Source organism: Triplophysa rosa, linkage group LG7 (genome assembly GCF_024868665.1).
Source record: "Triplophysa rosa linkage group LG7, Trosa_1v2, whole genome shotgun sequence".
Taxonomy (NCBI): Eukaryota; Metazoa; Chordata; class Actinopteri; order Cypriniformes; family Nemacheilidae; genus Triplophysa; species Triplophysa rosa.
This window is the reverse complement of record NC_079896.1, coordinates 27054036-27070561: the sequence shown is the minus strand read 5'-3', so window position 1 is coordinate 27070561 and position 16526 is coordinate 27054036. Positions and strand designations below refer to the sequence as shown.

The 16526-nt window shown below is 40.0% G+C and overlaps 3 protein-coding genes and 1 long non-coding RNA gene across 6 annotated transcripts in view; 3 read left to right on the top strand and 1 right to left on the bottom strand.

Moving 5' to 3' along the window:
* Positions 1-3835, top strand: part of zgc:92360 (uncharacterized protein LOC436988 homolog) — a 7730-nt gene extending 3895 nt beyond the window's left edge. The window contains exons 2-11 of one of the 2 annotated variants that reach the window (XM_057337169.1): positions 105-235; positions 481-572; positions 770-852; positions 1189-1301; positions 1433-1579; positions 1655-1738; positions 1821-1883; positions 2184-2255; positions 2767-2998; positions 3100-3835. In XM_057337169.1, coding sequence (XP_057193152.1) covers positions 105-235; positions 481-572; positions 770-852; positions 1189-1301; positions 1433-1579; positions 1655-1738; positions 1821-1883; positions 2184-2255; positions 2767-2998; positions 3100-3128 — 1046 coding nt within the window. In that variant the 3' untranslated portion in view covers positions 3129-3835. Of the gene's footprint in view, positions 1-104; positions 236-480; positions 573-769; positions 853-1188; positions 1302-1432; positions 1580-1654; positions 1739-1820; positions 1884-2183; positions 2277-2443; positions 2563-2766; positions 2999-3099 lie in introns of those variants that run through there. The other variant, XM_057337170.1, reaches the window with a different exon arrangement.
* A 2732-nt stretch (positions 3836-6567) lies between these two features.
* On the top strand, positions 6568-7602 carry uts2r4 (urotensin-2 receptor 4). Its single transcript, XM_057338970.1, has one exon. It carries the CDS (start codon positions 6568-6570, stop codon positions 7600-7602), a length of 1035 nt encoding a protein of 344 aa, XP_057194953.1.
* Positions 7603-9307: 1705 nt separating this feature from the next.
* Positions 9308-11848, bottom strand: lgals2b (lectin, galactoside-binding, soluble, 2b). 2 transcript variants are annotated; one of them, XM_057337171.1, is made up of 5 exons: positions 11759-11848; positions 11032-11210; positions 9921-10000; positions 9604-9772; positions 9308-9477 (listed from the first exon to the last, which is right to left on the bottom strand). In XM_057337171.1, exons 2-5 carry the CDS (start codon positions 11089-11091, stop codon positions 9331-9333), a joined length of 456 nt encoding a protein of 151 aa, XP_057193154.1. In that variant the 5' UTR covers positions 11092-11210; positions 11759-11848; the 3' UTR covers positions 9308-9330. The 2 variants fall into 2 exon arrangements, with proteins under 2 accessions (XP_057193154.1, XP_057193156.1); XM_057337173.1 differs by having other exon boundaries at positions 11032-11085; positions 11759-11835.
* A 1906-nt stretch (positions 11849-13754) lies between these two features.
* LOC130556313 (uncharacterized) lies at positions 13755-14440 on the top strand. The gene is made up of 3 exons (XR_008963208.1): positions 13755-13813; positions 14202-14288; positions 14374-14440. It is a non-coding gene; the product is annotated as an uncharacterized LOC130556313 (long non-coding RNA).
* Positions 14441-16526: the final 2086 nt, after the last annotated feature.

Genomic DNA, 16526 nt, shown 5'->3' with positions numbered 1-16526 from the left:
CTCTCTCTCTCTCTCTCTCTCTCTCTCTCTCTCTCTCTCTCTCTCTCTCTCTCTCTCTCTCTCTCTCTCTCTCTCTCTCTCTCTCTCTCTCTCTCTCTCTCTAGATCCAGAATGGGGCTCTTGCTCTTTAGGAGTGTTCATATGTTTAGGCTGTTCAGGAATCCACAGAAATATTCCCAGTATTGGAAAAGTGAAATCTCTCTGTCTGTCACGCTGGGAGGATTCAGAGGTTCAGGTGAATCTTCTGCAGTCTTCTGCACTTGTCTTGTTTTATAGAGAGAAAGAGTATCAGAAGGTCAGGGTTTGACTGGAGCTCAGGTCACTGCTGCTGTGATTCTGAATGATGTTTGTATTATATATATTTATATTATTTTTTAATGAGGATAATAAGAGTGTGTTTTTGTGTTTAATTTGTGTTTGTCTGTGAATGATGACAGTCTGATGTTGGTTTAATTGTGATGAATATGTATTTGTGTTTAGTTTATGTCCGAGTGTGGGAATGATGCCATGAGGGTGAAATATGAGGCCACACTTCCTGTTTACTACTACAAACCTACCCACAGAGACTGCCAGTGAGTTACTGTGACAACATGCCAACATTTAGAATAGTGAGACCCACGCGAGACTTGAATGAGATATTAAACAAATACTAATGATGTCCTGTCACTTAAAAATGACATTACAGAAGTGAATTAACAACAGAATTTCTGAGCATCACAGTGTGTGTGTGTGTGTGTGTGTGTGCGTGCGCGCGTGTGTGTGTGTTTAGGGCTCTGAAGGAACAGTGGATTCGTGCCAAGTATGAAAGGCAGGAGTTCACAGAGGACAGTAAGAAGCTGATATATGAGGACGGTGTGTGTGTGTTTGTTCTGTACTTAAAGAATTCTACATACATTCACTTCACTTTCACTCGCTCGCTTCTCTCTCTCTCTCTCTCACTCCTCTCTCTCTCTCTCTCTCTCTCTCTCACTCACTCCTCACTCGCTCGCTTCTCTCGCTCGTTCCTCTCTCACTCACTCCTCTCTCTTTCACTCCTCTCACTCACTCTCTCTATTTCACTCGCTCACTTCTCTCTCTCTCACTTCTCTCTCTCTCACCTCTCTCTCTCTCACTCCTCACTCGCTCGCTTCTCTTTCGCTTCTGTATTGTAATATTAAGAATGACATCATGCACGTTGACCAATCACAGAGAGAAAAGACGGCATGCTAATGAAGAGAGGACGGGACAACGGACAGTTTCTCAACAGACGATTCGTCTTATCTTTGAGAGACGGCACATTAAAGTATTACACTAAACTCGATGTGAGTAACACACACACACGCACGCACGCACGCACGCACGCACGCACGCACACACACACACACACACACACACACACATCTCATGTCTCTCTCTCCCTCATATGTGTGTCTGTGCTTCTGTCTGTCTCTAGGCTAAAGAACCGAAGGCCGCTATAAAGGTGGACAACATGAACGCCTGTTTTCAGCCAGATAAGATCGGAAACCCAAACGGTCTGCAGATCACTTACCTGAAAGACCACGTCACACGAAACATCTTTGTTTATCATGACAGCAGTAAGGTGAGAGGACAGACACACACACATCAGTCCTGTCTTACACCTCTACATGTGTCTCTCTCTCTCTCTCTTCATCAGGAAATAGTGGACTGGTTTAACTCCATCCGAGCGGCTCAGCTGCATTATCTGAAGGTGGCGTTCCCCGGAGCCACAGATGTCGAGGTGACTCCTGAAACACTGAACGCACGTTTAAATAAAACTTGAAAGATTATTTCATCATGAGATTCTTGTGTTTAATCCTCAGCTGAAGCCCAAACTGACTCGCAGCTTTTTGAAGGAGGGATACATGGAGAAAACAGGGCCGCGGGTGAGACGCATCATCATCATGCCATCGCTCCTCACTGCTGTCCTTGATTTATAACACTGTATATAAACATACGGCTCGCAGATCATTTTTAAATCACAAATTGGAAAATTCTGATAATCACTAATAAACCCTGAACACAAACATTTGAAAAGAATGACAGAATGAGTGATATTATTTATGCACATGACGTCATCAGGTGAAGAACGTGTAGAGGTTACAGTTGAGATGTTCAGTGAAGGAAATTCAATGTATGTTTTTTTCTGAATGCCTATAGATTAATATGCGCGTGTGTGTTTTCAGCAAACAGAAGGCTTTAAGAAGCGCTGGTTCACTCTTGATCACAGACGCCTGATGTATTTCAAAGATCCTCTGGTAAGACTCGACGTCTTCATCGTCTCTAAACTCTTTACTGGACGTCTGGGTCACATTCAGTCACATTCACTGAAACTTCATCAGTTTCTGGCACAAAGTTTGTGGATCAGAGCAGATTCCACCTGTAAATGATAGAACGTGTAAATTTGTGTCAGAAATAAACAAACTATTCAGCAAATATACAAAAGAGCAAATATTAAATATGCTTGTAAATTGCATTTAGATTTTTTTGTTATTAAAAATTATATTAACGTACAGTATATACATTTTAATCACTTTTTTGTGCGTTTTTGTATTTTATTATTATGTATCGTTATTGTAATATGCTGTATGTTTCGTGTTGTTTGGGGAAGGGATACAAATGGAAAGAAAAGTTTGTTCTGCACAAGAAAAATTCTTTTTTTAAAAATCTATTAACAATTAATATGAAAAAAAACATTGATTCCAGAATTCATGTTGGATGTGTTTGGTGTTGCTGTAGTTTATTTTGTGCTGCGTGTGTGTTGGTCAGGACGCGTTTGCTAAAGGCGAGGTGTTTCTGGGACACCGGGATCACGGCTACCGCGTTACCATCGGACTGCCGGCAGGAACTCATTATAACGGCAGCTGGCAGTACGGCGTCACCATCCAAACCCCTGAGCGCAGCTTTCTCTTCACCTGTGAAACTGATCTGGAGCTGAAGGATTGGATGAGACATTTCAGTGATGTCATCAGCACTCCCATGAGTCCTCAGGAGTACACCGGTAACACCGCACCACATCATCACACCGTGCGCACTCATCTCATACGTGTACATGTGTGTGTGTGTGAATGTGAAAACATGTGATCCTCGTGTGTTTTTCAGTGGAGGCGTATTTCAAACACAAGCACTGACGGACCCACCGGCTCTCACCTGCTGTGACATTCACCCACTGATCATCGGATGAGCTCAGGACACGTCATCTCTAGAGTTTGTGTTGTTTAACACTACCCTTAGTTTATGTTTATATGTCTGACTGTATCATGAACTCAGCAAATCCACAAAATACTGTGGTGTAGTATTACTATAACATACTATTTACTATGTTCTGTACTGTAGTATATTATTTATGTACACTCTGTCATCTGTGGTGTGAACTCTGGTGAATCTGTTGTAATTACTGTAGTACTTAGTAAAAGTCCCAGATACTATAGTGTTTTTAGTATAGTTTATACCACAGTATTTCTTCATGTGGACTGCTTTATTTGGACATGGTTTTGTATATAAACTACCAAAATCAGTCATACCTTTACCACAGTTGCTTTTGGACATGATACCATGATAATGTGTTTTCTGTAGTAATACTCAAGTGCTAAAGCTATGTTTGGATTATTATATTAATGAATATTGTAGGTATTCCACTGTATTGCCATTTGATATCATGACTGTACCATGGTATTGCCACAGTAGATTTGATGAGGTCATCGGTTGTATTCGCATGTTACGGTCATCTAAACAGGTCGACATGAGTTGTAGTTAAAGTTTGATCAACTTACAGCTCCTTCTGGTGCCAAATGAATTCATTGATTTATCAAGAGTCCCAATAAACATCTTAAGTGTTCATAGTCCTACTTAATCTAATCCCACCCCATAATGTTTGGTCCTTCTGCTAGTAGATGGTGTTTCTGGTGGTCTCTATGCAGTGATACACGCGGTATTTGATGAACATCATAACTGTGATGTTGTCATTGCCTGGTAACCTTTACAGACCATAGTTTTATTTCAAATAAACCAAAAAGCTTTGGTTCCTACACTTTAACTGCAATGAAACCACGGTTCATTTTCATAACAACAACATTTATTTATAAAGCACCTTCAAAACCAGAAAAATGGACCAAAGTGCTGTACACAAGCAGTATAAATTTTTTTACATGAAAAAAGCCTGAAGGAACAAGTCTTTAAGTCCTTTTCAAAAATGTCCATGCTTGGTGAGGATTTTACAGATCGTGGCAGAGCATTTCAAAGTGCTGGAGCCGCAACAGAATCTCCACTCCGCCTCAGACGAGACCGTGGGACAGTCAACAGCAAACTCTGAGAGGAGCGCAGTAGTCGATGCGATTGGTAAGGGACCAACATATCCCTTATGTACTCAGGAGCCTGATCGTGTAGAGCTTTGTACACAAACATCAACACTTTGATGTATTCGATATTGTACAGGAAGCCAATGCAGAGATACCAACACGGGTGTAATATGATCTCGTTTTCTAGTGTTAGTTAAAAGTCTTGCTGCAGCATTCTGAACATACTGAAGACGCATGACCAGAGAATCATTTAATCCTAAGTATAAAGCATTGCAATAGTCCAGCCGCAAAGAAATAAACGCATGTATAACAGACTCTTAAGTCCTTGTTCGAAAGAATAGTTTTCAGTTTAGACAATTTCCTTAGCTGAAAAAAGGATGATTTCACAACACTGTTTATTTGTCGGTCAAGACGAATTTCAGAATCAATAAATACTCCCAAATTCCTCACAAAACCACAGGGATCGTTGGACTATGGTCCCTGGTTCCCGACCATACCTTTCTGGAACTGCTTATTACCAAAAATAATAAACTCTGTCTTATCATCATTGAAGAAAATTATTTGCAAACCAAGCCTTAACTTCTGCCAAGCATTCGCAAAAATTTGATGAGGAACTACCATCAAGCTCCAAAAGATAGTAAATTTGCAGATGATAATTAATATTGTATTTCCTAAAAATGGACCCCAAGTGCAAGATGTATAAAGAAAACAAAGTTGGACCAAGAATAGATCCCTGTGGGACCCCTCAGGAGAAAGTAGCAGATGTTTTAGCAACAATTTTAACTGAACAAGTTCTATCCTTTAAATAAGAAGAGAACCACTTAAGTGCAACACCATTAATTGCAACATAATCTCTAAGACGTTCTATTTAAACAGCATGATCTATGGTGTCGAAGTCTAACATCATGAGAGCAACACCTTTCTTCCCAGAGTCAATAGTTAAAAATATATCAACACAACCTTAAGCAGGGCTGATTCTGTACTGTGCTTAGACCGAAATCCAGACTGAAAGGCATCCATTATATTATTCTTAGTCAAGAAATCAACAAGTTGGTTATGAACAACTTTTTCTAAAATCTTGTTCAATTTAAAAGAGGCCTACATTTTTTTTAACTCCTGTTGATCCAGATTTGCCTTTTTTAAAACTGGTTCAATATTTGCATGTTTAAAGCCTAATGGCACACATCCAAAAATAAACTACTGTTAATAAGTCTTAGAACACTTAGGCCAATAGTGTCTATGACTTCCTTAAACAGTCGTGCCGGGAGAACATCATAACAATTTTAAATGCAGTACTATATCCTTCAACTGAGCTAAGGAGACCTGTTCAAAGTTACTCAAACAAAGGGAGAAAGTCCTTACATAGGCTTTAGGATTTCCTAAAGGCAAAATGTTAGAACGAACATCATAGATTTTACCAATGAAATACTTTAAAAAACTCTCACAAAGATCCTTAGATGGAGTAGGAAAAACATTCATCGGCGGACTTAGTACCTTGTCTAAGTTGTCTATAGTTGCAAATAGTACCCTAGGGTTATTTACATTCTTCAAAATAACAGAGGCCAGCGAGGTGACAAATAAGCTGTGAAAACTTTCAGATGCAGAAATAATTCATCCAGGACTCATGTTTTCATTAGGATCAATATTGAGTTTGAAATATTAATAGTTATGCGATGTTTTAGTTTTTCTCACCTAAGTCTGCTGATGTTGTGCGTGCGTGTGTGCGTGTGTGCGTGCGTGCGTGCGTGCGTGCGTGCGTGTGTGTGTGTGTGCGTGCGCGTCCGTGTGCGTGTGTGTGTGTGCGCGTGCGTGCGCGTGCGTGTGCGTTTGTATGTGAGTGTGAATGGAAGGTAATTGAGAGTCAGGCTGTCACAGGGTTGTGTGAAGCAGTCTTCTGAGCTCACGTGATTCAGACGAATACTGAAGGATAGATTACACCTTACTGTGACGCACACGCACACACAGAGAGCAGTGAGCCGGACAGCACACGACACACAAGAGTGGGAGACGCTGGGAGCTGATGGACACATCAGAGATCTGCAGCAGGAGCGCCGGCTCACAGACTCTTCTCGTGATGTTTAGTGACGGAGGTGTAGTTCAGGAAGGTCTGGTGTGGAGCAGATTTGGATTATGGGTATGTTCGGGACTTTGTGTTGTAAGTTCTTAAAGGACTTGTATGATGTCAGTGATTTGGACTCGTCTCTGCTGATGGAATGCCGTTGATCTTCAGTTTTATAGTTTATAAAGTGTTGTTCTTCTGTATGTGTGAATCATGAGTCAAGGATCTAACAGCAGCGGTGGAGGCGCGGGCGGAGGTGGTGTGGTGTGGGTGACTCCGCTCCTGGGTGCCACTCTGGTGAGCATGTGTATTTTGGGCGTGGCGGGTAACCTGTACACCCTGGCAATAATGCGCTCAGCCACGTTACGGCGGGCCGGATCCATGTACGTCTTCATTCTCAACCTGGCGACCGCTGACCTGCTCTATCTGGGCACCATCCCGTTCGTGGTGTGCACGTACTTCGCCCATGATTGGTTTTTTGGGGAAATGGGCTGCAGGCTGCTCTTGAGTCTGGATCTTCTCACCATGCACGCCAGCGTGTTCGTGTTGGTGGTGATGAGTCTGGAGCGTTACCGTGCCGTCGCCGCCCCTTTCGGAGCACGCCGCTCAACCGCCCGCGAACACTGGCTGATGGCGTCGGGCATCTGGGCGGCGGCGTTGGTCCTGACGCTGCCCATGATGGTGATGATCCGGTTGAAAGAGGGCCGTCCGGCCGGGGCTGGACTGGTCAAACGCATCTGCTTCCCCACCTGGACCCCCGAGGCCTTTAAAGCCTATCTCACGGCCCTGTTCTTCACCAGCATGCTTCTGCCCGGTCTGCTGATGGTGGGACTGTACGCCTGTCTCGCCCGACACTACTGGGCAGCTCAGAACAGTCTGGCACAGCGAGGGGCGAGCTGGAGTCGATCTTCGTCCTCGTCATTGAGGAGACGCAGACTGAAGCGGCTCGTTGTGGGCATGATCTTCAGTATCGTGGTGGCATACTGGACGTGTTTTCTGCCGTTCTGGGGCTGGCAGATGGCGAACCTCTTTTCATCCGAGTCCTTGCGCTCGCTGTCACCTGCCGCTAACATGTACGTCAACTTCTTCGTCACCTGTCTGACGTACGGCAACAGCTGCGTGAACCCGCTGCTCTACACGCTACTGACACGCAACTACCGTGATTACCTGATCCAGAGATCTCAATCGTCAGGTGTGAGTCGAGCTGATCAGGGGTCAGGAAATGCACTTCAGGATCAGATGAGCTGATAAAACTACACTTCTGTCATCATTCATCTCATCTCAACTCTTTCCCATGTCGTACTGATCCTCTCTCAAAAAATACAATATCAATTAAAGAATGAATATAATAAAACTGTTGACAGAGGTGTCACTGTAAACCCAGATAGCAAAGATTATTGACCAAACGTTGAATCAATGTTTCTGCCTTTATTGAGACGAGGAACATGAGATATTGTCTCTGTGAAAGAATGAACCTGTAGATCCATACATGAACTGAGTTGGGTTTCTTCTGGATGTTAATGAGAATGAGTTGAATGGTTCGGTCAAACTAAAGCAACTGACTCCAGAAACAGATGTTTTTATGAGAAATTTGTGATGTTTCAATGACATCATTCTTTTTCTTGAACACTCTTCATCAATGGCTGACCTGACACATCACATAAAATAAAAATGTTTGACTTTAAAGGGACAGTTCACCCAAAAATGAACATTCTGTCATCATTTACTCACGCTCGTGTCATTTCACACCTGTATAAATGACTTTGTTCTGATGAACACAGAGAAAGAGATTTGGAAGAATGTCAGTCATTTTCAGTTCCGGGACATCATTGACTGCCGTAGTAGGAAGAATTTAATGGTAGTCAAAGGTGCCCCAGAACTCTTTGCTTTCATAAATTTGTCAAAACATCTCATTTTGTGTTCAACAGAACAAAAAACATTCAATATTATTTTTCTACTATGGTAGTGGATGATGTTCCAGAACTGAAAATAACTGACATTCTTCCAAATATCTTCCTTTGTGTGCAGCAGAACAAATAACTTTATACAGGTTTGAAACAACTTGAGGGTGAGTAAATGATGACAGAATTGTTCCTTTTTGGGTGAAGTGTCCCTTTAAGTTGATCAGAGACAGATGCGATGCAGAGACAGCAGAAATAAGGTGCATTAAACACAGAGACGAATGTTGTTTAAATATTAGTCACATTATCAACAGACAAATGAATTTACTGTACGTCCAATAACAGTACGGGACGAGTTTACTCCTTCATTCTAAAAACTGAAATGCTTGTTTGTTCTTCTTTTGTAGCTACACACACATTGTGTTCTATTGATGGTTGTGTAAAGTGTGCTATTAGTGCTTTCTGATCTGTGAGCTGTTTTTAGCAGTTTAGAATCAGCATTTTGTGATTTTTTTCCTTAAAAATCTCTCTCCGTTATATGCAGCAGTGCATTTAGCCAAATGTTCATGCAAAATATGTACACGTAGCCTTCTAACTGGCAATAGCATATGAGGTGTGTGTGTGGAATGTGTGTACTGTTCGTGACATTCCTCAGCTTCGGCCTCGTGTCTTTTTGAATCGCTCTGTTAATTATCGTGAGGACGGAGGGTTCGTGTTTAAAGAATCAGAATCGTTTTGACTTCATGAGTTTATTTAACATTAGTTGTGGCTCTTTTATAGTTCTCTTAATGTTTCTATTTCTGCCGTTGTTGTAGCCTCACACTGTCAATAAAACGAAAACTTGAGCTCAAAAGCTGCTTTTCATTTTTAAGTACTTGAAATTTAAGCATAAAAAAATCTAGTTGCCTTCAGTATAACTTATGAAATCTAAATGAAATAATGAGAAAAGAAGTTTGCTTTGTTTCAGTGCAGAAGACGAGGAGTCAAATAAAACCCCTCAGACTCGGTTTATATTCTCTCAGTGGATTTATTTGACAAGTGTTTTTCTTCATTCGTCACAATCCTTCATCAGTTCTCATTTGACCTTTACGCTGTGAACCTTCACATCACCGTAAACATGAACGTGACCGAAAGAGTCGTCCCCGTGACGGTTTGGGAAGCTCATCATGTTGCCGTCAGGTAGTTTGATATAAAAGGTTTCGTTGTTGAAGGTGATGCTCACCTGTCAGACCACACAGAAACAGACATTTATTCACACATGTTCAACATCAAATCCAAATGAAATGATTTATATATCCTTCATGATTAGTCTGATGATGGAATGCCGTGTTCAGAGGTGAATGAGAACCTTGAACTCTTGGCCGTGTTCAAAAGGGAAGCTGGGTTCACGGTGCTCATCACCCCATCCGCCCAGATTTGAGTTACAGATGATAACACGCGAGTCTCCGCTCTGAGTGAATCGAGGGTTAAAGTGAAGAGCTATGTTGTCACAGTCATGACCCACGTTAACAGAGAACCTGCGAGACATTATCAAAGATAAAAGAACACGTATCTCTTTCCAAACTCAAGGTTTTACACACAGCACTTCATGTATGGAAATGGTCAGATTGCACTAATGGATAAATGAACTGGAGTTATGGTTAGGACAGTTTGACTTGTACACACCCTTCACAGTCTGATTTCACCTTCCCCGAGATTTTCAACTCTGTTCCAGCATTAAAGCTCATGTCCTTGACTGTGAAAACCTGTCAGAGATCAAGAATAACATCAGCATTTATTCACGACTGCACTTCTGAGGTCAAAACCTGTCCGAGACAAAAGTCACATATATGTTCGAATGCTTGTGACACTGAAATGGTGTCGTACAGTTTGCTTTATGGTTTCTTTGAGCAGTGATAAATCTGTGGAATTACTGTTTAACCTGTGATGCCTGTCGGAGTTGATAAGAGTGACGGTTACATGCGTTATCTGTGAGCCGAACCTCAATGTTAATGATAAACTTCAGATAATAAACTCATAAAGACACCAGGAACAGGAAGAGTTCTTTTACAAACATTTGATCTAACGTCACGTCACACTTACCAAAGTCATTTAGAGAAGACCGTAGAGAAACCCTTACTATACATGTGTGTGTTCATATACTGTACATGAAACGAGCGCTGTAGGTGTGACCAAACTGATAACAGAGCCGTCATCATTTCATCATTCACCTGACTCTTCTGATTTCATGTTTCACTTGAAAAAGGATGATTTCATATCAATCGAATAACAGAAAAGCTTTTCTATAAAACCTTATAATAAGTTTGATGCAGTATGTTAAACTTAATGACACATTTCGTGTGTCACGTGATTTATGGATTTTATGATAAAATAAATGTTAAATTGCCAAAGCACAGGAAAATTAAATATACATATATAACAGATTAAGATAAAAATAAATGATGAGTATATATACATATCAATATAAAGAGAAAAAGAGCAAAGTATTGATGAAAGTTCTCCGTGAGGGTGACAGGGTCCTGAGTGTCAGTTTGTGTGTGTTGTGTCAGTGTTTTGTCTTTTTCAAACTACAACCGTTTCATTTTCTGGGGGATTTCTACCATCTCAGCAACAGTAAATGCATTTATACAGTTGATAACAGATCCAATAAAAACCGTGAATTAGTAAAACAAACTTTTATGCTGCAATCAGCCGATCACAAATTCTCTGACCAGATGCAATGATCCAACAATACGATATATTATTAAATTACATTACAGGAAATGATGTCACTCACCATCTTGCTGTCCTTCTGAGGGGAGCTGCGGTGTGTGTGTGATTCACCTGTCACCTGCATATATAATCAAATCCAGAAGGTGGGCACAAAACCTCCATCCAATAGGAAGAAAGAACAGCAGTAACCAATCACAAACAGACAGCCTGATAATCAATATCACTGATGTGTTTGAATTCCACCTGTCAATACAGAATTCATTTAGTGACTCAGAGCAACAAAACAATAAAATAATATTTCATATGAAACATATTTAAGTTACTGCTGTTTTAGGGTTTTTTATTTTAATCTCCCTGATAGCACACGTACATCTGGCAGACATCTATTTGATGTCTGCATTTTCATCTGCAAGACATCTGGCAGATGCTGTTTGCTCATCTGCCCCACATCTCTGAGATGTCTGCTGTCAGACGTCATATAGACCTCTAGAAGATGTCTGGAAGATGTGTGTGATTTAGAATAGACGTACAACAGCTCTTTCTAAGATGTTTAGCAGATGTTTTTACACAGCAGATGTTTTCCAGATCTCCAGATCTTTAGCAGACGTCTTATTAGACCATCTTTCTCTTTAATGTCTCTCTGCTGGAAAGTATCTCCATAGATATCTGTGAGTATCTCGCTAAAAGCCTCAGTAGCACGGGTCCTTACGGCTGGAAAGTCTTTATAATATTAACGCAGGTCCAGCTCCTGCCTGACTTTTATCCTTCTTTTAAATTTAAAATCCACAAACCTTTTATTTGATGTAATACATCAAAGTCATGGCTCTTTCTACAGTCTTTCTAATGCCCACAAAATCTCTTCCCTGCGTCAACATGAGAACGACATCTTTTTGTACTGTGGTGGCCACCGTCGTGTTTGGACTGAGCGATTCGTGGCAAATCTATAATACAACGCTAGTGGCGCCTTTAATGCTTCCTTCACGTGCTCTCGGAATGATCGGAAATGTGAGATTCCGAGGTAAAAATAGCACATGAACGCCCTCTGATGTCGCTTTTCCCACTGGGAAGTTGGGCAATAATTTGGATTCCCGAGTTTCCGAGATAGGCGTGCCTTACCCAATCAGCATGTCGGATAAGAGAAGGGTTTCTGCTGTGACAGATGTGATTCATTAGTTTTTCCGCAACAGCTTCATTGCTTTGTCTTGTCGTTAAATTAGTACATATTTACATAATAATAACCCTTTGAAGCATACTGCATGTTTATACACTGCGACAATAGCATGTATTTCACCAATATTCCAGAATAGTAGTGATGGTGAAATGAAGCTTTTCTAAGCATTTAAACTGCATGTGGTTCCGCTTCTCTGGCCGATGATACTGTTACATTAAATAAATTAAATACAGCCAACAGGCGCGAGCGTGTATTGTTTCGCGGGATGTTTGTTCAGTTATCCTCGCGCTGATTTCTAAAGAAAAACTTGAGCACGCGTAGACTTTACGACTCGTAGGCGCCACCCATTGGCAAGAAGATGTTAAAAGATAGCAAACTTAACGACTGAAGAATAGAAAACGGTAGGCCTATATTATGAAATCTACTGTTCATTAAAAAAACTCATGTATATGTATACTGTGTCTTTACGACCTTAGACTCACATTTACATTTAGATGCTTATTTTATTAATTTTATTATAATTATTCGCATTATGCAGTATTTGAGTGTTACAGGTTTGTTTGGTTTTAATTTGACTATATGAGCTCAGAATATGATCAGTTCTTACACACACCTGTATGGAAACTCTTCAGAGGACATTTATAAAGCCACTGGAGTCATTGACAGCTAAAGGCTAATTCACACTGATCCAACAAACTCCAACAAATGTGTTTCCAACAACAAATCAATGTCAATGAGAATTTAGATAGTTGGAGTTTGTCAAAGTTTGTTGGATTTAGGCTTAATATGGCACGAGGGTGAATAAAACTAATGACTAGGCTACTTCTTGGAATAAACTGGAATAAGATATTTTTTGACACCCAATCTTAAGATTTCCTTTAGCCAACCCTGTCGGTTAGTTTTCATACTGAGGTGAGTTACAGCTTGAGCTTGTTGATTTATCTGATCAGAGTTTCCGCCGTCATGATCTCTAGAAATGATTAACATGAGGTTAAAGAGCAAAGTTGAGCGGTTGAAAACAGACAGACTGTCAGATTTCATTCATTTGAAGCAGGTTTCATCTATGTCAGAGGTCAGTGAATATGGAGACCATCATGAGAATCTCACAGGAGCTCGACTGTGAATATCTGGCCCAACACGATGACATCAGACACCTGCGACAGGACTTTCTCATTCCCAAAACATCTGTGAGTCATCATGAATATAATATCAATCAGAGAGAGTCGCGTCAGATAAGAGCATCTGCTCATTTCATGACTGTAGTTGCTCTTATATCTGAGTTCATTTCAGGATGTTTGCTTTCATCATGACATATATTCCGTCAGATTTGTTCTGTGTGTTTTTCAGCGGATTTGTCACTCGTAGACGGTTCTGAAGATTGTATTTATTTCGAGGAGAATTCTCTGGGTCTTCAGCTGAAAAACGCCAGGAAATATATTGATGAGGAATTAAACAATGTGAGAGTTAAACAATTAACAATTAAAACAGAATGTGAGTTTTCATCCATGAAGTTTACTGTGCAGTTGATCAATAACCAGGTCTTTCTGAAAGCGTTTATGAGATTTTTATGAGAAGTGTTTTATTGTTTGCAGGGGCGTTCATGGTCACATGGAGGGGTCTCGACCTTGGATCTGGGCTGAAGAAAACCTGAAGGATCCAATGGCAAGGATTGTGGGTAATTAAGAGTCAATACAGATACACCTGCTGATGAATGTGTCTCATGAGGAAGATTTGGTTCAGTAAACAGAGAGGACTTTACCCCCTCATATAATCACCAGCGTGCGTGAAAATACATCAATTCATTTACATCTCTATACTGTACATGTGTGAGCTGTTGTTTCTATAGGTTAGGATCACAGCGCTTGAATGTCTGAACAGTGAATATGATGAAGTCATTTAAAATGTGTGTTTTAATGTGTAAATAGGTTCTAAACAAGAGGAGGTGGCTTTAATGAACACTGTCTGTTTACATCTTCTAATGGTCAAATATGTCTTTGCATTTCCATCTATGTGAATATTCTCTCTTTAAATGGATAATAATACAGTAAATATGATTCTTGCAGCTTTCCTTCTATAAACCGACTGAAAAGCGGCACAAAGTTCTTCTGGAGGTGCTTTTATACACGAGAAACACAGGCGATCAAACCAGCGTAAGCGTCACTCAGATCCTCCACAACAGACGTTTCCTCATGAAATACAATCAATGAAGTCTGATGATGTGTGTTTGTCTCTCAGGCTTCTGGGCTGGTGGGGACATGACCTGAAAACCAGATTCCTCATGAACAACAGTACGTGATCTCTGATCTTACATCAGTCCTGCTTGAACAATTAAACACCATATAAAGTGTCAAGAAACCAGTGGTGGACAGTAACGAAGTAAATTTACCTGAGTACTGTACTTAAGTACACTTTTTGAGTATCTGTACTTTACTTGAGTATTATTTTTTCTGAGTACTTGTACTTTAACTTTACTACATTTGAAAGACAAATATCATACTTTTTACTCCACTACATTTATAAAAAGGTCCAAAGTAGAAAATGGTTTCTATGCAGCGGGGTTTCCTGTGTGCGCAATTTATCTGGCTTGCGAACTGCCAGGACCTTTTACTGTTGCCAAGTATTTCAGTTTTTCTAAGCTCGCGGTTTTCCGGCAAGCTTTTAATGTCCATTTAGCAAAAAAATTAAGCAAATCTGGCAACTCTGGGATCTTCCCCGCTAAACTAATGTAAACGTAGGCGCTGCTACACCACTGATAGCGCTCTGAAAAGGCAAATAGAACATTAAAAGAGGAAAAAGGCACATGTTAAAGTGTGGTGTAATCATCTGTGGGTTACGATCAGTCAAAGATCATAGAAACATTGATCGGCATAACGGCTAAACGGTAAATAAGCATCACATACACCTTGAGCTACACGTGCGTGTTAACTTCTGATCTGCTGCTATATCATTTAAAGCGATTTGGAGAATGAATGATGTTTTTACTGAAGTAACTATAGTTGAAGTATTCCTGTTGAAATAAAAACAATAGAACCCTGCCCAAAATACAACATAAAATGTAATGGATTTAATGGTTATAATGGGAATTGTACTATGGATACTTGTTGTCTACTTGTATGTGATGGATTCTATTGGTGGGATGGTAAATCCTATTGGAATAAAACCCAAAACACACTACAAAGAGGAATTTAATTTAAAAATCTCATTCTAATTAAAAAATTCATTTTTTTTTTTCAGCAGGGATGGTATTTGCAGTAAAACCACAGTATCCACAAATTTACCATTTTCTATATATAGGAACCATACTCCAATTAATAATCTTTAGTAAAACCACAGCAACTAAACATACCATAGTTTCATTATACTAGCTATAGTTTATGTTTGTAGTTAAATTATGGTAATACAAATGGTAATAAATCCAACAAACACATGGCTTCTACACTTTACTATTTACAAGAACCTTACTACTTACTGGTAAATTGCTGCTAAAACTGGTAAAGGGAATATACAAAATAAAAGAACACTGCTCATAAATACATATAGGCCTAGGGGGCTAATGAGGATAATTAGGCTAAATGATCATACAGGATTATATCTAAACTAAACATATATGTGCTAAACATATAAAGCTCTTAAAGGAGTTGCTCACTGCAAAATTTGCCCCCATTGACTTTCCATAGTAGGAATAAAAATTACTATGGAAAGTCAATGGGGGCAAATTTTGAAGTGAACTACTCCTTTAATACAACTGATACTGTGAGCTACTCAGTGTATTCAGTAGGTTGCTTCAGAGGCATAAGGTATACGACAATAAAACAATGCACAGCTGACATGAAGTAAATTTACTTTTAATACTTGAGTACTTTTAAAAGCACGTACTTCTGTACTTTTACTTAAGTAAGAATCTGTCTTTGCAACTTTTACTTGTAGTGGAGTAATATTTGACCAGTAGTATCTGTACTTTCACTCAAGTAAAGAAGTTGTGTACTTCGTCCACCACTGCAAGAAACACCCAATGTCAGCAGAAGGCTTTAGAAAAGGGACATAGATGGTGGAGAACATGAGTCTGAACACTGCTGCCACCTTCTGGATACACTTGATATGCATTTAATATTGTGAAGTTGCTTTACATGTGGATTTAATGCAAACATCATCTGCAGCACATACAGTGCACGAATAACCGCAGCTAGAATGTATTGAAAGTGTGATGTTTGATAAGTGTTTGTTCACCTGACAGATCTGAAGTGTGTTTTATATTCCCGCAGAAATGGAACTTCAGCCTGGTGTTAAAGGGGTCATATGGCGGAAGTACGTGTTTTTCTATGTCTTTAGTGTGTTATAAGTCGCTCATGCATGTATTAGACACGTAAAATTGCAGAAATGAAAGTGGG